At 38.1% G+C, this 24,455-nt stretch overlaps 1 protein-coding gene across 2 annotated transcripts; it reads left to right on the top strand.

Annotated features, from left to right (window-relative positions):
- Positions 1-694: 694 nt before the first annotated feature.
- LOX (lysyl oxidase) lies at positions 695-15,149 on the top strand (the record flags this gene model as incomplete). 2 transcript variants are annotated; one of them, XM_081233751.1, is made up of 7 exons in its annotated part: positions 696-1,417; positions 1,765-1,873; positions 2,950-3,087; positions 4,318-4,474; positions 7,846-7,941; positions 8,300-8,415; positions 11,576-15,149. In XM_081233751.1, exons 1-7 carry the CDS (start codon positions 796-798, stop codon positions 11,580-11,582), a joined length of 1,245 nt encoding a protein of 414 aa, XP_081089877.1. In that variant the 5' UTR covers positions 696-795. The 2 variants fall into 2 exon arrangements, with proteins under 2 accessions (XP_081089878.1, XP_081089877.1); XM_081233752.1 differs by lacking the exon at positions 11,576-15,149 and having other exon boundaries at positions 695-1,417; positions 8,300-8,419.
- Between the last annotated feature and the right edge of the window lie 9,306 nt (positions 15,150-24,455).

Raw genomic sequence — 24,455 nt, 5'->3', positions numbered from 1 at the left:
GGCGTGTGCATTGGGAAATTTGGTTAACTCCTTATGGATAAGTTAGTCACAATCTTTCCTCCGCCCACCCCTCCCCTTCCCCCCTCCCCCCATCCCCGACTCTCGCCCCCAGCACCCTCCCCACCTCCCGACTTCCCGCCTCTGCAGGGCTGGTGACCTAATAGCATTTTTCTTCGTGCATATTTTGGCGTCGCCCCATGGCCTGGCTGGCTTTGCCTGTCTGAGTCTTTTGAAATTCCTGCATGTTCGCCCCAGATTAAGAGTGTGTCTCAGGATGTGTGTTCCGTTTTGTTCTTTCCCCTTAACGCTCCCTGTGCAACGTGTCTGGGGGGAGGAGGACAAGACGGGGAGGGGAGGGAGGGGCAGAGGCGAGGAGCTGTCCGCCTTGCACGTTTCCAATCACATTACGTGAACAAATAGCGGAGGGGCGGCCGGGCCAGAACGGCTTGTGTAACTTTGCAAATGTGCCAGAAAGTTTAAAATCTCTCCTCCTTCCTTCACTCCAGACACTGCCCGTTCGCCGGGGCCGCCACGCCGCTCCCCGTCGCCTTCCAGAAGGACTGAGAAAGAGGAGAGAGGCGAGTGCCACGTCCCAGCAGCCGCCTTTACTGGAGAGAGTCTGCAGCCCACCCTTGGCACTGCTTGGTGGGGACTGAGATAGACACGAGCCCAGTCCGCCTCCCTAGTTGAAGATTTCTCCCTCCCTCTCGTGATTTGAGCCCCGTCTTTTTTTTTTTTTTTTTTTCCCTCCGAGCTACGTCCTCCCAGAGCGGGGACAATCCAGCAAAGGGAGCGATGCGCTACGCCTGGACCGCACTCCTGCTCGGGCCGCTGCAGCTCTGCGCACTCGTGCGCTGCGCCCCGCCGGCCGCCGGCCACCAGCAGCCCCCTCGCGAGCAGCCAGCGGCTCCGGGCGCCTGGCGCCAGAAGATCCAATGGGAGAACAACGGGCAGGTGTTCAGCTTGCTGAGCCTGGGCTCGCAGTACCAGCCACAGCGCCGGCGGGACCCGGGCGCCACCGCCCCGGGCGCCGCCAACGCCACCGCCCCGCAGCTGCGCACGCCAATCTTGCTGCTCCGCAACAACCGCACGGTGGCGGCGCGGGCGCGGACAGCCGGCTCGTCCGGAGCCGCAGCTGGCCGCCCCAGGCCCGCCGCCCGCCACTGGTTCCAAGCTGGCTACTCGATGTCTGGGGCCCCGCGCACCGGTAACCAGACGGCGCCAGGAGAGCTCCCGGCGCTCAGTAACCTGCGGCCGCCCAACCGCGTGGACGTGGACGGCATGGTGGGCGACGACCCGTACAACCCCTACAAGTACACCGACGACAACCCCTATTACAACTACTACGACACATACGAAAGGCCCAGGCCTGGGAGCAGGTACCGGCCTGGATATGGCACCGGCTACTTCCAGTATGGTAAGCACCCCCAAGTCGTCGGAAACACCCGCGCACCCCCAACTCTGTGGCTCCCCGACGTGGCTGCCTGGGCGCGGCAGGCCTCAGTCCATGCAGATCCCATCCCTCCCCCTGCTCCTGCAGAGGCAACCCTGGAATCTGGTGCAAACCGCGCGCCTGGCCCCTCCTGCTTTCTTTCCGCATTGCTTTGCAGCCCTGGGCGTCCCCATTCTTCTGCTAGCCGCAGCCCTACAACCGTAATCCGGCTGGGTGAAGGGTGAGGAGTAAGGGACATGGAGGGACCCGGAGCCAGGGTGAGGGCCGCTGAGTTGTCTCACTGTTTTGCCTATCTCCTGGCTGACGTTTAGGTCTTCCGGACCTGGTGCCCGACCCCTACTACATCCAGGCGTCCACGTACGTGCAAAAGACGGCCATGTACAACCTGAGATGCGCTGCGGAGGAAAACTGCTTGGCCAGGTACCAGCTGTATCTCCTCGGCCCAGCTCCTCCGTCTTGGTTCCGGGGGTGCTGCTCAAGTGCCTGGTTCCGACCACTCTTGTTCCGTGCAGACAGGAGTTGGGAAGTGGAACGTGTTCTCCTGGGCATGCTGACCTGGATGGAGAGTTAAAATTTTGAAGATTTCTGTGGGTTCTGACTTTCAAACTGTGGCACAAGTCAGGGAGATGAAACAAACCCTTATCCTGGAGAGTGTGTGTGTGTGTGTGGGGGGGTGTCTCCTATTCTTTTTCCAAGATCCTTAAACTCTGGAGCCAACTGTTTCCAATAAGGTTTTATTAAACTACTATAACGTGGAAAAAATACTGTAATGGAAGAGCTTGTTAATACCCCTTTAAAAGATTGGGAGCCACTTTGCCACCCCTTATTGGGTGTCATAGTTTTCTTCTTTTATCTGAAGCCACAATTAACTTAGTTATTTTGGTATTACTTCAGCCAGAATAAGAGCATGAGCAAGAGCTTTGTTTTTGCATTAGTCCTAAAATAAAATCTTAGCAATTTGGGGAATGGAATTCCCTGAGTTTGCTGCTGGGGAACCAGCAGAGGGAGCAAAAGATGATTTGATAAGACACATAAAAATTTTTTTAATGTAAAATAAGGTCATCAATAGTATTTAAATATATATATTCACACAAAATAAATAAGAAAAACTTTATTTTGTAAATTTCTTCCACTTCCTTTATAACTGTCCAGCTAAAAGAAGAAATCCAAGCTCATCATCTTCATTCTAGAGTCTTGCACCACACACCATTGCATTCCCTATAATATTACTACAGTAATGCCATTGTTTTAAAGATAGTTACTAAATTATTTATCTAATCTGGGAATGCTCTGTTATTAGAGTTACTTCCCCACTTTACATCTTAGTTAACTGTTTAAGAAAAAAATGTATGCAAAATGCCCTGGTCTCTTGGAACTGATAGCCTAGTTGGGGGAAGAGGGTAGTGACCATTATAAAATGGAAAGGTTTTGCTTGTAGTTTTGTCTTTAGTTAATATTCTGTGAAAATAATAATGTTTCTTTTTTCAAAATCACAGCTCAGCATACAGGGCAGATGTCAGAGATTATGATCACAGGGTGCTGCTAAGATTTCCCCAAAGAGTGAAAAACCAAGGGACATCAGATTTCTTACCAAGCCGACCGAGATATTCCTGGGAATGGCACAGTTGTCACCAGTAAGTGGATGGGCCTCTACTTTTGAGTTGCTTTTTCATTTTACAGGTGATTCTTGATATGACAAATTCTTACACAAAGGGAGAAAATTGCTGTTATTTACATTTAGAATTTCTCTCTGTGTAACTTCACATAATCAAGGAAATTTATCTTTAAAATAATACATCAACTACTATATCCTGTTATCTTTTAAACTGGAAACTCTAAGCCCAGCTTATTAAAACTGTTGATAGGATACAGCAATTAGCTTCACTAGAGTTTTATCCCAATATACTACAGGTAAGAGTTCTAAAAAAGCCTATTACAGTCAAGATCATCTACAGTTAGTTAGCATTTCATAGCATTTAATAAAGATCACACATTATGAAAAGGATTCAGATACCGTTCTCAAAGAAAGATGTAGATGATTTACTCCATGAACTGAGAAGGGCCTACCTCAATCTTTTAAAAGGCCTGTATCAAACCCAAGGTAGTTGCTTGTTTTATCCTAAATTTAAATATTTTCACATGAGGTAATTCCATAGTTTGACTTGGTAACTTGCCTAGGTGTTTATTGCCCGGAAATCCTGTTTTGTGCCCTTAAACTTGCTATAGTTCAAGCCATTTCTTCTTGTTCTTTCCTTATGTGAGAAGATGAACAGCTCAGCACCTTCACTTTAATGAAAGGAGGAAAATAGATGTGAGCACCTAATTTGCTGACAAAATAGAATTATTTCTAAATAAAAGTTTATACTAGTTAAATAATAATGGTGGATAAAACATGCCTTTATTTCTCCTTTGCATTTTAGTAAGGATTTTAAATGTGTGAGAACACAATGTTTTAAAATTTCACAGAAACCTCCCAAGAGACAAGTGCTCTTCTTTTTTGGAATGAAGCATCGGTAGTGGCAGCCAAAGGAGATGTACTAGAGAACATATGGCAAGTTTCACTTAAACAAAGATAATTTACTATCTATCTCTATTTAATATTCAAAGATAAAACAGGGTGAAATAGAAAAGCAAAATACTCAAAGTAGGTCCTTTTTTCCTAGTAGCAAAGTTAAAGCCTTATAATTTTGATAGATTTTTGTCCTGGAAAAAAAATCTAGCATGAATCTACCTTTAAGAAGATCAACTTGATCTCAATTTTGATGTGAAAACAAGTGTGGGAAGCAGTGGGGATGTCATCTAGAATCCTCATTGCTTTCTCTGTATGTCACTGACCACTGTCTCTGTGTTGTGTGGGACATTAGACATTACCACAGCATGGATGAATTCAGCCACTATGACCTGCTTGATGCCAGCACCCAGAGAAGAGTGGCTGAAGGCCACAAAGCAAGTTTCTGTCTTGAGGACACGTCCTGTGACTACGGCTACCATAGGCGATTTGCATGTACTGCACACACACAGGTAGGGTGGCAACCTGGAATCAAGAACCCACAGGCTTCAGAGAGAAAACAGTCTTATATTTTCTTTCCTGCAGGCTGTCTTTTTAAAAAACTATTTTATTTAGGGGGTCATCTAGTCCATATGGTAAATTATTGGGAAAAGGAAAGTGATGGCTTGATGATCCAAATTACTTTTAAAGTATTTCATCATCACAGAAAATCAATGTGCCTACCTGTTATGTTCTACAGTGAAAAGCAGTAGTTTATTATCTGAAAAAATCCTAATGGTTTCCAGTTTCTGCACTCATTCTGTATTCTTTAACTTGATTGGTAAGCAATTGTAGAAAAGATATCTCTGTTTTGTCACCTGCAAAACTATTCCTCCCTCTACCTATTAAACTAAAAATAGAATGGTGATTGGGATTAGCAAAAGGCCAGAAAATAAGTTTCTTAAAAAGTACCTTAAAAATGTCTCTTTTAATCATATGAAGAAGAGCAGAAGGACAGTTTCTTTCTCCATGCATATATATTTAAATCTACGGTATAATTGATGTCAGATGTCCTTTGGATGGATTTTTAAAAAGAGTGCTGTCCTAAGCAGTTTGTATGTCTTATAATGGGAAAATGTGTGTCATTTAAAAGCTGTGCCAGTATTTCCATAAGAAACCCTAATTTGTAAAAGAACATTATAATTTTACTCCAGTGGAAATCTTGGCAGGGAGTAGTGAATGTACATAACTCAGGACACAAAAGGATCAGCAGCTTGCATCTTGGGAAGCAAATTCCAGGGCTGTGGCAGGAAGCTTTCTGGTGACCTAAATGTTACCGTTGCTTCTTTCTCTCAGCTTAGAACATCATAGCAATTGGAGGGGTAAGGGTTCAATTCCTCTCGCCCTGGGGCGGCACTTACTCTTTAAGCAAAAGAGATGTAACCTACCCACACATTACACATATATGTATATAGAGGTTGCCTTTTCACTCAGTGATCTCTAAGTCCCACAGCACCCACCTGTGCAGTGGACCTGGAGTTTATTCTCTTCCTTTAGAAAAAGAGGCACTCTGGACAGCTCACTGCTGAAATATTTGAATCTAAGACTATAGGTATTTATAGCATGTGAGTCCCCCAGTTCCGTGGGGGGTCACCCTACTTCTTTTTATGTGGTACTTTTTTTTTTTAACATCTTTATTGGAGTATAATTGCTTTACAGTGGTGTGTTAGTTTCTGTTTATAATGAAGTGAATCAGCTAGGTAGCTTTCTTGTTAATTATCCTCCATTTGTGTCCTGTTTAACCATTATTCACTAGGTCTTACACTACAAATGACCAATGTATTTGTGTTTTTCAGTAGACTGGTGATTCTTGAACATGGGCTTCATTTAAAGGGAAAAAAAAATTCTCACAAAGTCCCAGTATTGATTTAGATTAGTTGTATTATAAAGTTTTAAAATGTATCCAAAAGTAATACTAGATGTGACTTCTTTATATTTATACTTTCATATAAGTTCTTAGATAACAAATTTACATATTAAATATATACAAAACTAGAAAGTTACATTAACCTCATTAATTTATGTAACAAACAGTTATGTTTTGCTAAAACCAAATAGTTAATCTATACAGCCTTGGCTAAGGTTCTACATTTTTAAAAAAGTTTTTAAAGTTTGAATACAGGAAATGCCTGTTTGCTTACTGCCCTGAAAAACTCCTTTTTTGTTTGCCAGTTCAAATAATCAAAGCTTATACTTAAATTCTGCCACTTGAGTAAGGTAGAGTGGCAATTTCAGCATTCTTTAAAGCTCTTTTGTTCACTTAAAGGTAAGATAAGCATTGTAGCATTATTTAAACCAGTCTTAAATGGGTATCTAATCCAGTGAATCCCTTACAGTGCCATGAAGGTGGTAGTAGTAGTAGTAGTAGCAGCAGCAACAATAATAGCTAACACTTACTGAATATATATTATGTGCCAGAATCAGAATTATGTGCTGGAAATCAGAAACAGAAAATTCTTCATAATATATTTACTACTCAACATAAGGTTAACGAATGATCACAAGTTGGTATGGACCAAAGTGGGAAAATGGTTCTAACTGCTGTGGCACAGGTACTTTTTGAGTTTGGCCTATCTGTACTAATGTGTGCTTTATGAGAGCACAGTTCTCCCCCATTCTTCCCAAATCAAACCACAGGCAAACCAGCACTGGTAGAACACGCTTTAGATGATTCTGCCATCTCTCTGGTGACCAAGGTGATCTTAAGCACCAAACAATTTTGGGTGTTGAAATTAAATCGTGGTATTGAGTTTAAATGATTCTAGCCTATACTTTTTAATTGATTTTGATTAGCATTAGACTGCAAATACAACAGTTAAAACGTCTGATGAAGAACCAGTGGAATCAAGAATATACCTATGGACCCCAATTTGAGCAAATTTCACCAGGCTATAACTGTCTGGAGAGCAAGGACCATATCTTAGTGGTGTTTTTCTCTTCTCAGCCTGTAGAAGGCACTCATTTACTTATTGAAGTGAATATCTTTGCAAGTAGAGTTGATGTGGCAATCATCCCTTTAATACAACAAAATATTCAGCGATGATGTGAAAAAGAACATAGTGTGGTGGTTACAATCAGGGACCCTGGACCTCAAATGCCTAAACTCAAAACCAGCTCAGCCATTAACTAGCTGTATATTCTTGGGTGAGCTATTTGACCTTATAGTGCCTCAGTTTCTTTATTTGTAAAATGGGTTAATACTACCTCCTGCCTCGTGTAGTTGTGAGAATTAAATTTATATATTTAACATGTTTAATTGATCCTGGCATATAATACATACTTCATAAGTGTTAACTATTCAAAAATGCAATATAGACTGTCCTTGGGCAGCTTACAATCTCTAGTTAGATATATTCTTATATAGTATGATTTTAATACAGAGGAGAGAAGGATAAATACCATAAAATCTATACACAGAGTATCTTGGGTATTCAGCGTATAGGAAGGTAATTTCCAAGAAGAGAAATTGGAGAGAGTTCCACTGATAACAAGACATTTGAGTCAAGTTGATTATTACATGGCCTTTATTCCTGAACTGGTAATATTCAAGAATTTTGGTAGAGGCCTATTTTGTCACTTAAGATTGTATTTATCACTAGTGATTTATGACAATTTTAAGAAGCGAGATGTACTACTACTTATATTAGTCCTGTATTTTTTTTAGCTGGAGGTGCTATAAGGCTGAGTAATATATACTTCTCAAAGGAGATGCAATATAAGTATAGTTTTATGTCAAACTCTTGTAAGTACTAACTTAAAATTTAATTTGCAAATAATAAGCATATTCTTTAGCACATTCTAGCCATATACCATCTTTTTAATTTCTGAATTTTATTTGTTTCAGGGGCTGAGTCCTGGCTGCTATGATACCTATAATGCAGACATAGACTGCCAGTGGATTGATATTACAGATGTAAAACCTGGAAACTATATTCTAAAGGTAGAGACCTTTGAATATGTACCCATAATTTATTGCAGTTGCAACTCATGGGCCTCTTCTCTGGATTCCAATGTTAAATAATCATGGTCCTTCAAGCAATTATACATCTTCCAGAAGTACTTCTAAACCAACCTAGATATATTTTTAAAATTCTTATTTGAAAAAACTTTAGGGAAAAATATACAGCCTCCTTCGATAACTTCTCCAGAGTTGAACCACGTGCCTAACTTACACCCGCTCCCTGCTTGATTTAGTTGGAGCACATTGCCTCTGTTCTAGCCCTGTGAAAATAAGAAGAAGTTAACCAGTAAACACTGTTGATAAAATATGAAACACAGATGATGTTTGTGTTGCCTAGGTCAGTGTGAACCCCAGCTACCTGGTGCCTGAGTCAGACTATACCAACAATGTCGTCCGCTGTGAAATTCGCTACACAGGACACCATGCATATGCCTCGGGCTGCACAATTTCACCGTGAGTCCTATTTGCCTAGCTAAGTAATTCTCCTGACAATGAGTTTTAGTTCATTGATAGGCATTATACACATTTGTTTTCACTACTACTGCAGCTTCCTTGTAAAGTAGACCAAAGGTAGAAAACGGTAGAGTCTGTACTATAACATAATTAGAGCTGATCTTTTTTTGATAATGCTAGAGAATGGAGGAGGCGATGTACTCAGGTTTTTATCACCCTGAAACTTAGCTTTTAAGACAAGACACAGAACACATTGTTTACCCTCAAAGCCTGTGGCAGCTGAGTCTGTAAAATATGCAATATGCAGTGTGGATAACCTTGTGGGAACCCAGAGAGTTGGGTTTCCTGCCTCTTCCCCATAGTCCATGAAGGAGCCCTGAAGAAATTCCTAGAGTACTTCAAAGTACACTTTAAAAGTGATTGTCTTAAAGTATGCAGCTGAAGAGGTCAGACCACCTGTTCTGTAGAAATCAAGATTTCACATATTTGAGTTCTACAAACACAAGTAATAGGGAAATACCCTGCAAAAGGAGGCTTGTATGGAGGTGCCTTCATAATTTTCCTAGTCCTGAAACCCTTCTTTGAATGAAATCTTAGAAGGAATCCCAGCACGTAAGTATTACAGGCGTGGTGCTTTGATGAGAGTAACTAAAGGGTAGTTTTGCGGTCTTGTCTCTCTGTCCCACCTTGACCCCTTAAGCACTGCCTGCTCTAGGGATGCTGGGTTATAGATTCTAACTACATATGCCACCTGTGAGTGATACCTTCCCAACACAAGAACACCATGAGAGTGATACTGAACACATGTCAGCTTTGCTGTGATGTGAGAGGCATCAGTCAGTGCCTATGGATCATGCCAAAAGGTGTCTATCAGAGCTACACTAGAAACTTAAAATTTATAGAAATTTCTCCCTGCTGCATAAACCAGGACAGTGGTTGCTGCAGATGAACCTGTAGTTTGTGGGCTTCCCAAAGTACAGATAAACCTATCTGGTTGTGCATATTTTGCCCACTACTGGGGATCCTAGCCAGGAGGAAGGTGGAGCTTAAAGTGGATTGGCCTACATTCACCTTGGAGGGGAGCCTTTTCCTTATTTCCATAGAGGAGCAAAGTCCGTGCTTTTTAAGTGTCATCATAGCATTAGAGACAGATGTAGTCTATGACAGCAAAGGTGTAGCACTGAAAGAAGATTATCAAATATATTCTTCTGAACATGCCCAAAATACAGAAAACCTGGCTGTTTATGGCCCATATTGTGTGGAGCTGATCACCGTATAACTGAAAATCCCCAGAAGAGGAGTACCTTAAAGTAAAATAATTTAAAATAAGTGGATTAATTTCTCTTAATTTTTAGAATTCCTTAATTTATTCACTTATTTTGTATTCATTGGCAATTTCATTTTTGAAACAATAAGAAAATGCCATGGTGGGGGGTAAAATAAAATGCAGTCAAAACAGGATGACCTCTGCTACAATAAGCTAAGTGACTCTCAGGTACAACTGCTGCCCTCCCATGAGGAAAAGGTCTGGTGAGGTGATTCTGTTGTTGTATAGAAGGTGTCTTGCTTGTCATCACTAGAATCCATTGAATTGAGTATTGCTAGATATTTAGAACAAATAAAAATTGTTATTTTGTTCCAGCATAGTTTCTTTCTCTTTTTTTAGCCACTTGTCACTGACTATAAATTGCAAGAGTGGTTGATGTAAAATTTTAATGAGCAATATTGATCAGATGAAAATATGAAAAAATGAAAGGACCCATAGGTAGTGATTTGTAATAAAATAACGAGCTCATACTTCTCTACGAGTGGAAAATAATGGGAGAAGTACAGAAACCTTGACTTGCGAAAGAAACCCTCACCTTTAGAATGATGCTCACCTCTTATATTTTGACTTTCACTTTCGCCTCCCTTGGTAGGGATCAGAGTTCAGAGGAAGGCGAAATTTTCTCTGGCTGAGATTCAGGAGTGGCTTTAGGACAGCATTTGAATTGGGCCTTGAGGGCTGAGGAGGACTGCACTGGAGAGAGTTAAGGAAGGGCATGCTGGGAGGAGTCAACATCACCTGCAACTGCATGGCAAGAAGAAATTGCAGGGCATGTTTGGAAAAGCAAGTCTTCTAGTCTGGCTAAGGCATAAGTTTCATGGGCAAAAAGAATGGAAAATTTGGGACCAGATCAAAGCGAGCACTGAAGAGCAAGCTAAAAAGTTTGAACTTCATCCTGGTGGCCACGGGGAGTCTTTGAAGTTTCTTGAGCAAGGTGTGTATCTTGCCTAAAGCCATGTGGTCAATCCGTGGCTCTGTAAGCAAGTGTGTGTGTGATTCCCTTGGTAACGTTATTGTACTTTTTTTTAATCTCTTAAAGACACATCATCTCTTAGTTCACCGATTGTTTTTCATGCTAATCAAATATTTGAGAGCATTCTATTGGTGTGTAAAAACCACCCAGTAAGAAAGTGTGTGCCTTTGATGTGTCCTATCTCCCTCATTTTCCTCACTGTAAACCCAACGTATGAACCAGGTGACTCTGTGGCCCAGTTCAATTCTAAGATACCATGATTAAGTTCTTTTTTCATAGAAATGACTATTTGGAAACTGATGGTTTATGATTTGGACTAAGTGATTCTTATTTCATTTATGTGGGGATCTATGATCACAATATAAATACAGTATTAGATTTATTGGCTTTGACCCAGTCTTGGCCTGTTCATGTAACATTCTACATCCAGAACCATGCTGGGAAAGGACTAATGCAGGACAGTGCAGAGGTCATGAACCTGCTTCTTAGTGGACATGCCACACTTGCTGCATGGAGTGAACTCAGCTGGCCAGGGATGCTGTTCCTATAAATCCTGCTTTAGCCTTGATTGTTTCAGAGGATGTTTCTTTTAACTCTAAACATCAAGTTTGTAGGTATCAGGCATACACTTTCTGCTACTGACATAGTCACTTTCTTCAAATTAGTATTAAAATAATGTATTAATGGATAATTTCAGAAGGTGACTATCGCTTTGGTGGAGAGAAATTGCTATCTATCTATCTATCTGTATACACACCCACACACACATATTTTAAAAAGGTGACTTTAAACTTGTCTACTATACTCATTCAGAGTATTATCAGGTTAATAACTTGTCTTATTTTGTTTTCTTAATCTAGGTATTAGAAAGCAAGCCAAAACTTCCAATGGATAAATCAGTACCTGGTGTTCTGAAGTGGGGAAAAATAGATTAACTTCAGTAGGATTCATGTATTTTGAAAGAGAGAACAGACAACAACAAAGGAATTTTTGTTTGGACTGTTTTGTAACAAAGCACATAACTGGATTTTGAACATTTAAATCAGCATTATTTGGGAAATTTTTAATATTATCATTCACATTACCTTGTGAATTAACGCAGTGTTTCAAGTCTGTAATTGCACACTTGGCTCTTTCAAAGAAATCCAAACTTCTTATGCTCCTTCTGAAATTATAGTGCAAAACGAAAAAAAAAAATTTCAATGAATGAGTCAAAATTATTTTAAACTGAGAATTTTCTAAAGTTCTGAAACTTTAGTGAACCATAATAATAACTGGCTTATATATGTCCTAGCATAGATTACTTTAGAAATGAGGCTCCTACTGTTTAAATAGATATGGACACATTTGGTGCTGAGGAAGGAACAAACACGTTACCATTGGTGTCAAGAAATATTACTATATAGCAGAGAAATGGCAATATATGTATTCAGATAGTTACACCCTATATAAAATTTATGTTTACATTTTAAAATTAGTAGATAAACTCCTTTCTTTCTGTCAAGTGTAAAATTTCATTCTGACTTAAGTCAGCTTTTGTTTTGGAATGAATTAAGCAATTGAGCTGCCCAACTCCTGTCTGACCTTTGTTGATGCTCCCCTCTAGTCTTTAGTTTTCCTATGGGCAGAGACCTTTTAATTGGCATTCTTAAAATTACTGTTCTGGGGACTGTTATACATAGGACAACTGTGTCAATGGGAAGTTATTCTGATGATAGATGTAATACATCCAGAGATAGTATGCATTTAAGTATATTAAACTATTAGCCAAAAAATTTTCCTTGCTTACATGAAAATCATTCAAACAAGTCCCCCAAACCACAACTGTCTCTAAAATACTTAGAAATATTAATGAAAAACACCTTAGGATTTTCAACTTTTCTACATTTTTTAAATGATCAGCTTTAAAAAAAATAAGACTGAAAAATTTTAAATTGTCCAGAATAAATGACAATGTATATGGATACAAGAACATTATCCTAGGTCATCCAGGAATCAGTCATACATGTTTTTTTGTGTGTGTCTGAAATATAATACAAATTAGCAAAGCGCATAGCATTATATACTTGAGATGTTGGTGAATAAGGAAAAAAAAAACAACTTTCTGCAAAACCAAGGACTGTGTTGCATGAGACAGCTATGATTTTATTTTAAACTGTGAAACCATGTGCCACAACAGAATTTGGAGAATTTCTATTTTTCCGAGATTCAAAAGGTACAGAAAGAAATCAAATTACACTTTTAAGTTAGTGGTGCTTAAGCAGAAGTTTTCCTCCTTTAACCAGTATTAAAATCTCAAGCAAGGTATTTCCAGTGCCAGGACACATTAGGTAGAATTTAAAAGTGAGTTGGCATCCCTGTATTATATGTCATAGAGCTGTAATATCAACACCAGCTACAAATAACCGTTCTGCACTCAACGAGTGCCTAGCAAGGCAAGAGGGGCTAGAGATGGACAGTAATCAGGGGCAGATGGAGTGGGCCACATGACCCTCATCTATCAGGGCACACACTTACCAAGAGACAATACAGACAGCTTGATAGAGACCCAGAACTTCCACTGAGCTAGTATCTGAGCTATGGAATAGCTTCTTTGATGTACCTCTTTGCCTTAAATTGCTTTTAGTTTTAAGATTGTAGTGATCCTTTTAAATTGTAATCTTTTCTAATAGAGATATTTTAATATACTTGCTTTTTTAAAAACAAAAACTACTGTCAGTATTAATACTGAGCCAGACTGGCATCTACAGATTTAAGACCTATCATTTCATTAAGATTCTTACCCCTATACTAAAAACTAGCTAATATCATGGCCTTTGGATACATATGAGAAGATGCATTTACTATCATTCCATGGGCCTTCCATCTGTCTATACATCCATCATCATTTAAAGGCCTAATATACACTAGGCACTCACATGCTAGGCATTGGGATATGAAGATGATTGTCCCTAACCTCAATAAGTATTTGAAATGTCATTATTACCCATGAGGTTCAGCTTATTTCATTTTTAACATCGTAAGTACATGTCTAAAAAAAATTGTTTTAAGCACTACTGTTTTTTATGACCATAGTTTATTTTTAAAAAAGTTAAAAATGAATAGATATATGCATGTATGTGTTACTAATAGTTAAAACTATGTTTCCAACCCCTGAAGTGTCTGCCTTTTAAATATAACACATACTATTTCGTTGATTTTAGAAAAAAAAAGTTTCGATTAAGAGGCTAAAGATTCTCGCTTATTCCTTATATAGATATTCCTCCCCACCCCTAAACACTCCCACATAACTCACAGGTATTGATTTAACACTCAATATTTTTGAACCTCAAGGAATCTCTTCTCTAAATAACCACCAAGGCTCACAGATAATGATTAGCTGGTAAAATTTATCCATTAACAAAATAAAAAATATAATCCAGTCTTACCAAACTCTAAATAAAAAATCTTTTAAATAGGAAGTAGAAATGAGTACTGAAAAGAGACTGGTTTTTAAACTAATAAGAACTGTGAAAAAGTCGGCTAAATGGGAAGATAACTTAGTGAGTCTTCCACATGCCATATTAGTGGCCTCATAATTATTCAGACCACAGTCTATATTAAAGATGTCTTGACCTTTGAGGCTAGGATTCAGTCTCACAACAGTACCATAACCTACAAACACGTAACTTGCCTATTTCCAGGAAATCTTTATATTTTTACATAATGACTTTATTCACAATTGCTATCATCTAATTATTCACTAGGCATTATTTTTAATAATGAACAATTTTTTTTCCTCCTTGACCTCAAAGGAGATAATCACACTCATAAATGTTCCCAATACTTATAGAGGAAATTCAGTTCACTAAAATTATCATGGTACTAAGAATTTATCTTTACCAAATTTGTTAAAATATTGAATTTCTGGTCAGAAGATATTTTGTTTTAATAATAGCTTGTTTTGATAGTTAACTATAACTGATAAGTAAAAATTACCCTTTTCTATATTTTTTATGTTTAGAATTCATATTCGAAATCAATATATTCAATCAATAGCCATATTTCATTCCCAGCTACCAAAAGTCCTGGGCCACTTTTGAACACTTTAAGCATTTCATTTATCCTTCTAGCCAAAATGGTGCTGAATTATTTCAACTTGAATGTAAAATGTGTTGTCTTAGCTCACAGGATATAAACATTTAATATATAACTGCTTGCTATGAACTGAGTAACATGTGATTTGGTATTGTAATGTTTTTAATGGTTTTAGTTTCTCCCAAATTTTTCAGGAATTCTAGTTGTAAAACATTTTTAACTTTTTTGAAGAGCTCTTATTTTAAATGCCCAGACACTGGCTTTATATTCTTCTTTACACTCTCACATTCTATTATATGCCTACACTATGATTGCAAGATTATGTAAAAATGCCTTGAATAAATGATTTCAAGTGTCTAGAGTGGTCATTTATTGTTACATATAAATAAATGATATGAATTTCACTTTAGATTAAGATCTTAAAGCCATGTGTATGGTTGGTGGTTTTGCTTAATTGCCCTTTGTATTAACAAATTGTTTAACGAGCTCACATGACTTGAAACTTGTCTGTGATGGATAAAAATCTAGCTGACGTTTTAAAAAGAAACTATCATACATGAACAGATTCTAACATTTGTCATCATTACCAACCACTTTCAAGGATGCAGGGCAAGCATTGTAAGAATAACCGCTCTCTGTTTTGATTAGCATTTCTTAGAAATATACAAGAGCATATATACACCCAGGGGACACATCCAGCTCGAGATACAAATTATTTATATGAAGAAAAATATTGCTTTCATAGTAATCCTTATTTAAACGTGTACCAGATTAGCCTGGAAGCTGGTAACCTGAGAGGACAAACAGGCCCCAAACTGTGGGCAAGTGTTTTGGGAGGACAATTTGAAAAATAACCCACAAATAATTCACCTTTAAGGAGCTCTTGCAGGCAAAGTAGACGTAGGCTTGTGTCTGGCGATTTTCAGATTTGACATTAGCAGGACATTAGTGACACTGGAAACCACCAATTTCCTGCTTTCCTCGCCTGCTCAAGGCAAAATATGTTATTAGTGTAAAAGATGTTTACCTTTGTCTCATCAGTGTTGACTGTTTCAGGCACTGTTCATTATTATTAGCTCACTAACCAAAGATAGGGGAAGGCAGGTTTTTCCTTCTATCAGAAACTTTGACTGCCTTAAGTTGCTCGTTTATTAATATTTCTAATCCTTGCCACATATTAGTAGGGAATTAACACACAGGTTGAATAAATCACTTAAAGCATGTATTAAGGAATTCTAGTTTCACAAATACTCTACTCAAAAAGAACCCCACAGTAAAATAACTATGGGAAATGTTATCTTTATGGTGGCGATTCACAATACATATTACCATGTTAAAGATTCTGAGAAGGCCTGCAGGAAAAAAACCAGTTTGTTAGCCAGTGTTTCTCAAATTTATTTTGCCACAAAAGTCTTTTTTTTTTTTTTTAAATAGCACTTGTTATCCTGTTAAACATTTTTTTCTTCTTGGAAAACTCTGGAATATGACATATTAAGTAATTATCAATTCATAAAAATAAGATCATTTACAAATTAAAGTATGATAGTGGTAGCATTTGCACAGTAGGACACAGGAATACCTGAAACCTACCAATTTACTGCCTGCCGTGCTTCCAAAAAACTGCATGGTTAAATAGGGTCCTTTCAAAGGAAACGATTATTTCAGCTTCTAAATCATGTTCTCTTTCAGAAGAAAACAGAGATCTTTCTTATTTGTTAGGTAACTTGAAAGCTTTATATACCCCTAATTAAAATCTCTCCTCTCCTACATATTAGTTGTTTATAACATTCAGGATGAACCAGTCATTTTCTTCATGGTTCATTCATTTTGTATAATTGAAATTATTATGTTATACATAATAGCATAGCTTAAGTAAATTTCAATTAAATCTTAGTACTTCTCACAGTGGGCAGGGAAAAACAAAACTGGTAATGAATGACTTGGAAGGATATATGCATGTATTTACAGTTTGCTCCCAATAATTTGCTGTTTAAACTGTAGATAATAGGCACTAACTTTGGAGAGAGAAAAAATAGCCACAAACCACAAGGTGAATCATCAATACAATGACCAAGAACATGTCTTTGCCAATGTTAGAAATACAATATTTCCAGTTCCTAATTCCTTTAAATACCAAGTCAAGCCAGAGTTCATGACACAGCTGTATATAACAGGGACTAGGGACAAATGCAATGATAGAAACTTTTAAGAGATAACTCCTTTTAAAAATGAATCAGTAGGGCTTCCCTGGTGGCGCAATGGCTGAGAATCCGCCTGCCGATGCAGGGGACACGGGTTCGTGCCCCGGTCTGGGAAGATCCCACATGCCGTGGATCGGCTGGTCACGTGAGCCATGGCCGCTGAGCCTGCGCGTCCAGAGCCTGTGCTCCGCAACGGAAGAGGCCACAACAGTGAGAGGCCCGCGTACCGCAAAAAAAAAAGTAATAAAAATGAACCAATAATGCTGGATGTTTATTCATATATCTTTACTGAACTAATGCATACATTTGGAGCCTGAAAAATTTGGAGCCAATATTGCCAACCAGTCATTTGCAAACTAGTGAATTATACCATTGTCATACAGCAAACCATTAGAATCAACCATTTTCAATTATTACGACAGTTTTTCAGTGAGATGGTTTTAGGAAAAAAACATAACAATCTATAGTTGGGTTGATGTTGGGGCTAAGATTCATGGATATATAAACAATCTGATAGTTGTGATCACTTCACTTTTGTTTTAGGGCTCTTTGGTTTCTGGTAACAGGAATATATTTTAAATTTGATTACTCCAAAGAGGAATTTTTAGGCTTATGTAACCAAACAGAGGAGGGGCAAGTTAGGGTTTGCCTCAGGAACAGATGGAACCAGGAAATCAAATACTATCAAGACCACATTCTTGCTACCTTTTCTCTGTTTGTGTGTCAACTTCATTCTCTTAGTTTAGTTTCTCAATAAGGATGGAAACCTTATTGCCTGCAGATCTGGGTACACACCAACATAGCTTGTTGATCAGAAAGAAAATGGCATTAGCCTGTTACTCAAGTGTGAAAATTCTAAGGGAAGGCATTTCATAGGCTCAGTCTGGGTCATGTGCCAATGTCAGTTCCAGTCATTGTGGATACTATGACAGGTCCAACTGAGTCAAGTTCTTTATCCTATTAAATTACCAAAGTCAAGGAGACAAAGTCAAGTTAAGAGGATGGCTGCTCCCATCCAAAGCACGTGACTGCATTTTTGGCTTCATGTGTGGGTATGAGGGGAAGGTGGGGCATGGACAATGATAACTCCAGAGGAAGGGGGTGAGTTATGATGGGTATTGTCAATGAAAAGATTACTGGGAGCCAGCAAGTCACTCAATTTATGTCCAGCAAAAAGACTAATAAAATCAGGATCTATAAAATTCAACTCATAATGTTTCCTTCCAAAATACTCACCCACCTCATTTCTGTTATGAGAACCCCATATTCTCTGTATCTAAGGGCTGACTATTCACCCAGAAAGAAGTAATGCCATCTTGCTCTCCCTTTCAAGATTATTCACCTCCCCTATTGGCAAGTCTGAACAGCGTGTTCACTTTCACCCCTCCTTCCATTTCACGACGTCTTTAGTAGGGCACTTCAGGAGGGAAGCTCATCTTTACAAGTGCGAGAAGATCCTAGTTCTTTCTTATTCAACCAGTCACCTTGAAGTTGCCAAAAAAAAAAAAAAAAAAAAGAAAGAAAAAAAAATCCATCCAAAGAGGAAAAGGAAAACAAATAAGAAAAAGAGACATTCTTTTAAGATTTTGCTCCTCCAAATGTTACCCATTCTCAATGACCCATCTACTATCCCTCTACCCTGTTGTTTGTCTTTGACCATCGGTGAGAGACTCCATCTGGAAGGGATATGTTAGAGAGGAAACATTGCCTTCTTTAGTTCTGTTAGTTGCATTATGCTTCTAACACATTTACAGTCCCTGTAGAGTAGGTATAATTCAATGGCAGGGAAAGTGGGGAATGAAAACCTCAGAGAAAAGCACAGCAAAATATTAGTGTTCTGGAAGAACTGCAGCTGTAATGAGAGGCTTGGGTGAGAGTAATAAGTAGTCAGCTATACCCATCCCTCTCCCAATATTATCTTAGTGTTTTCTTTTTAATCCACAGTATAGAAAAATTTACACGGGGTTGATGCTGGGGTGAGGCAGGAGTGGTGCACAGTTATGACAACTCATCCCAGACGTTTCTGAACCTGAGTCCAAGAGCATCAGCAACTGGGTTAAATTTGCTTTGCAGATGAGGATGAGGTCAGAGGAATGGGATGGAAAACATACATGGTGCAACTTCTTCACTAATTTAGGCAACTAGGTCTCTGGAAAGTGACCTACAAAGCCAAGATATTCTCCAAGGCCTAGGCTGACCAGAGTTGCCTTTTCATCCGCAGGGAGTTATTCTGTTACTCTTTCAGAGTTTGAGAAGGTTTATCAGGAGCTAGGCACACACAGCCTTATTTCCTGCCCCCCTTCTCCCCAATTTTCGAAAAGGAATACTTTTGAGTATTAGAGACATGGAAAAAAATGACATCCTCCTTTTCTCTCTCATCATGTACAAGATTTCACAATTTAGCAACAGGGGGTCCTCTCTTAATGATCAACAAGAGGCCAATAACAGTGCTTTAACCTCAAACATTGGTCTCATTTGAATGTGCTTAGAAAAAAATCTAAGAGTTAGACTTTGCCCTATCAGAGTATTTTAGATTTTCACTCAAAATCAATACTTCCATCCTGGTTCCACTGAAATCCTTTAAGTTGGTTATCATCAATAAATAATTTTCATTTCACTGCAGTAATGACTAAGTAACAGTCCCTTAATATCATCAGATATCTGGTTAGCATTCAAATTTCACCAATTGTCTCATAATTTTTTTCCTTTTAAGTTGATTTGTTTGATTCAGGAGCAAACAAGGACCACACACTGACTTGGTTATTATGTGTTTTAAGTCTCTTTATATATATTTCCCTTTTATCATTCTTTTTCTTTATCTTGCTTTTAATGTGTGTGAAAAAATAGGTATTTTTATAGAATACCTACTGTCTCATAGAATTTTCAACATTCTAGATTTTGCAGACTGTGTCCTGGTGGTGTCACTTAATACATTCTTCTGTTCCTTGTATTTCCTATGAAAAGTCAAATCTAGAGGCTTGACCAGATGTAGGTTAGGTGATTTGGGGGAGCAAGAAGACATGATATGTGGTGGTGTGTCCTTCATAACTGAATCATAAGAGGAAGCCCAGGATGTCTCTACCATCTATCTTTTGGTGATGTTAAGAATGACTAGTGGGTTCAGTGTTGTCAGTCTGATCCATCCAATATAGAAGTCCCCATCAGATTTTCACCTACTCATTTTAGCAGCCATTATTGATCATTGCTAGATCCATTATCAAATTTTCAAAACAGGTGATTTTTAACTTTTTTTTTTTTTTTTACTTATTCCTTCTTTTTAAAAAATTTTTATTGGAGTACAGTTGCTTTACAATATTGTGTTAGCTTATACTGTACAGCAAAGTAAATAAGCTATATATATATATATATACACACACACACACACACACACATATATCCCCTCTTTTTTGAATTTCCTTCTCATTTAGGTCAAAATAAGTGATTTTCTTTAAAAAAGAACAGTGAGTATTCCATAATGGTATATATGCTTTTTCATTTGAATTGAACTATTTGTTTAATTAATGCACTTTATTAAATTAAATAACATTTAACATGAAACTTGATAACTGATCTTTTTTTTTTTCTTTTAGTAATTTGAGATAGTTTTGGAACCTTATAAAAGACATTTAAGGTGCTGTGCTCTTTCACAAGAAAGGCCAAAACGTTGTTTTTGGAGCTGTTTTTCTCATGTGCGTGTATATTTTTCTCCCCTATTGTCAAAGGTAATTTTAACCTTACACAAGTGATCTGTTGACTTGAAATATCATGGGAAAACTTTGACCTAGAACATTTTCAAAGAGGATAGTTACTGGAAATACACAAAAGCTAAGGACACTTGGCAAGGAGGTTATATTACTTGCTTCAAATCTCTACACAAGTACATAGCTTTCTCCTTCCTCAGATTTTTCAATTTTAAATTTGGTTTCTCAATTTCCTGTAAACTAAATTTCAAGAACTTTAAATGACATTCAAGGCCTACCTTTATCTCACCTTCACTTTATTGGTTTCATATCTACTACTTTTGTGCATTGTCTCCTCTGGCCAAACTAGACAACTATCTCCTTGTCTCCTCTTGTCTCCCCAGGAGTTAAGTACTTCTTGGGGTACACAGAGGGATTTCACTTCTCTTAAGGTTTTTTTTTTTTTTTAATAGATTCACATATATTCACGCTCTTACTAGACTTGTAGTGGACAGCTACTCTTTCTTGGCTAACACCATGTCTTCCTACTAGTCAAAAGAAATTAGCACCCTGATTTCCTTTTGGGGGAATACTTCTCCCACATTGCATTGTTAATCATGGTATCCTACACCAAGTAGGACACAGCTCCAGGTCCCAAGCTCAATGAATTAAAGGAGACTTTCTCCCTAAAATTTTAATTATCAGCAAAGTGACTAAAAGATTGATAATGGTTATAAAGGATTAACTGGCAGCCAGATGAGTTTCCCAAGAGCTAATAGCTATTATTAACTGAGCGCTTGCCAAAGAACCCTAAATACTATGTATAGACTACTATTTGCAAATATAGCAGGGCTAGGTCTTAGTACTTATTTTGTTGTTTTCAGGGTATTTCTTACCCTCTTTTCTCACTTATCCTCAATTGATCATTTCTCTACTCCCAGTTCATATTCACTCAGGAAGAAAGATTCAAAAAACACTTACCCCTGAAGTGTAAGATGAGTTCTTTTCTTTCTTCTTTTGTTTTTTATGAATTACAGAGATTTATTTAAGAGTTCCTTCTCTTTCCCCCATAAAACACACACAAAACACTTCTGAAAATCAGCAAACAATCAAAGTCACTCAAAGGTTTTTTTTTCCTGAATTTTATTTATTTTTTTATACAGCAGGTTCTGATTATCTATTTTATACATATTATATATGTCAATCCCAATCTCCCAGTTCATCACACCACCCCCTCCCCATTTTCCCCCCATGGTACCTATATGTTTGTTCTCTACATCTGTGTCTCTATTTCTGCCTTGCAAACCGGTTCATCGGTACCATTTTTCTAGATTCCACATATATGCACTAATATACGATATTTGTTTTTCTCTTTCTGACTTACTTCACTCTGCATGACAGTCTCTAGGTCCATCCACGTCTCTACGAATGACCCAATTTCATTCCTTTTAATGGCTGAGTAATATTCCATTGTATATATGTACCACTTCTTCTTTATCCATTCGTTTGTTGACGGGCATTTACATTGCTTCCATGACCTGGCTATTGTAAATAGTGCTGCAATGAACACTGGGGTGCATGTGTCTTTTTGAATCACGGTTTTCTTTGGGTATATGCCCAGTAGTGGGATTGTTAGCACATATTGTAATTCTGCTTTTAGTTTTTAAAGGAACGTCCATACTGTTCTCCATAGTGGCTGTATCAATTTACATTCCCACCAACAGTGCAAGGGGTTCTCTTTTCTCCACACCCTCTCCAGCATTTGTTGTTTGTAGATTTTCTAATGATGCCCATTCTAACTGGTGTGAGGTGAGACCTCATTGTAGTTTTGATTTGCATTTCTCTAATCATTAGTGACGTTGAGCAGTTCTTCATGTGCCTCTTGGACATCTGTATGTCTTCCTTGGAGAAATGTCTATTTAGATCTTCTGCCCATTTTTTGATTAGGTTGTTTGCTTTTTTAATACTGAGCTGCATGAGCTGTTTAAATATTTTGGAGATTAATCCTTTGTCTGTTGATTCGTTTGCAAATATTTTCTCCCATTCTGAGAGTTCTCTTTTCATCTTGTTTATAGTTTCCTTTGCTGTGCAAAAGCTTTTAAATTTCATTAGGTCCCATTTGTTTATTTTTGTTTTTATTTCCATTACTGTAGGAGGTGGGTCAAAAAAGATCTTGCTGTGATTTACATCAAAGAGTGTTCTTCTTATGTTTCCCTCTAAGAGTTTAATAGTGTCCGGTCTTACATGTAGGTCTTTAATCCATTTTGAGTTTATTTTTGTGTATGGTGTCAGGGAGTGTTCTAATTTCATTCTTTTACATATAGCTGTCCAGTTTTCCCAGCACTGCTTATTGAAGAGACTGTCTACTCGATTGTATATCCTTGCCTCCTTTGTCATAGATTAGTTGACCATAGGTGCATGAGTTTATCTCTGGGCTTTCTATCCTGTTCCATTGATCTATATTTCTGTTTTTGTGCCAGTACCATATTGTCTTGTTTACTGTAGCTTTGTAGTATAGTCTAAAGTCAGAGAGTCTGATTCCTCCAGCTCTATTTTTTTCCCCTGAAGATTGCTTTGGCTATTTGGGGTCTTTTGTGTCTCCATACAAATTTTAAGAGTTTTTGTTCTAGTTCTGTAAAAAATGCCATTGGTAATTTGATAGGGATTGCATTGAATCTGTAGATTGCTTTGGGTAGTATAGTCATTTTCACAATATTGATTCTTCCAAGCCAAGAACATGGTATATCTCTCCATCTGTTTGTGCCATCTTTGATTTCTTTCATCAGTGTCTTACAGTTTTCTGAGTACAGGTATTTTACCTCCTTAGGTAGGTTTATTTCTAGGTATTTTACTTTTTGTTGCAGTGGTGAATGGGATTATTTCCTTAATTTCTCTTTCTGATCTGTCATTGTTAGTGTATAGGAATGCAAGAGATTTCTGTGCATTGATTGTGTATCCTGCAACTTTACCAACTTCATTGATTAGCTATAGTAGTTTTCTGGTAGCATCTTTAGGATTCTCTATGTATAGTATCATGTCATCTGCAGACAGTGACAGTTTTACTTCTTCTTTTCCAATTTGTATTCTTTTTATTTCTTTTTCTTCTCTGATTGCTGTGGCTAGGAATTCCAAAGCTATGTTGAGTAACAGTGGTGAGAGTGGACATCCTTGTCTTGTTCTTGATCTTAGAGAAAATGCTTTCAGTTTTTCACCATTGAGAATGATGTTTGCTGTGGGTTTGCTGTATATGGCCTTTATTATGTTGAGGTAGATTCCCTCTATACCCACTTTCTGGAGAGTTTTTATCATAAATGGATGCTGAATTTTGTCAAAAGCTTTTTCTGCATCTGTTGAGATGATCATATGGTTTTTATTCTTCAATTTGCTAATATAATTTATCACATTGATTTACATATATTGAAGAATCCTTACATCACTGGGATAAATCCCACTTTATTATAGTGTATGATCCTTTTAATGTTTTGTTGGATTCTGTTTGCTAGTATTTTGTTGAGGATTTTTGCATCTATATTCATCAGTGATATTGGTCTGTAATTTTCTTTTTTTGTAGCATCTCTGTCTGGTTTTGGTATCAGGCTGATGGTGGCCTCGTAGAATGAGTTTGGGAATGTTCCTTCCTCTGCAATTTTTTGGAAGAGTTTGAGAAGGATAGGTGTTAACTCTTCTCTAAATGTTTGATAGAACTCACCTGTGAAACCATCTGGTACTGGACTTTTGGTTGTTGGAAGATTTTTAATCACAGTTTCAATTTCAGTGCCTGT

This window comes from Mesoplodon bidens (assembly GCF_964165515.1).
Source record: "Mesoplodon bidens genome assembly, chromosome: 4".
Classification (NCBI taxonomy): Eukaryota; Metazoa; Chordata; class Mammalia; order Artiodactyla; family Ziphiidae; genus Mesoplodon; species Mesoplodon bidens.
This window is presented reverse-complemented; position numbering and strand designations above follow the sequence as displayed.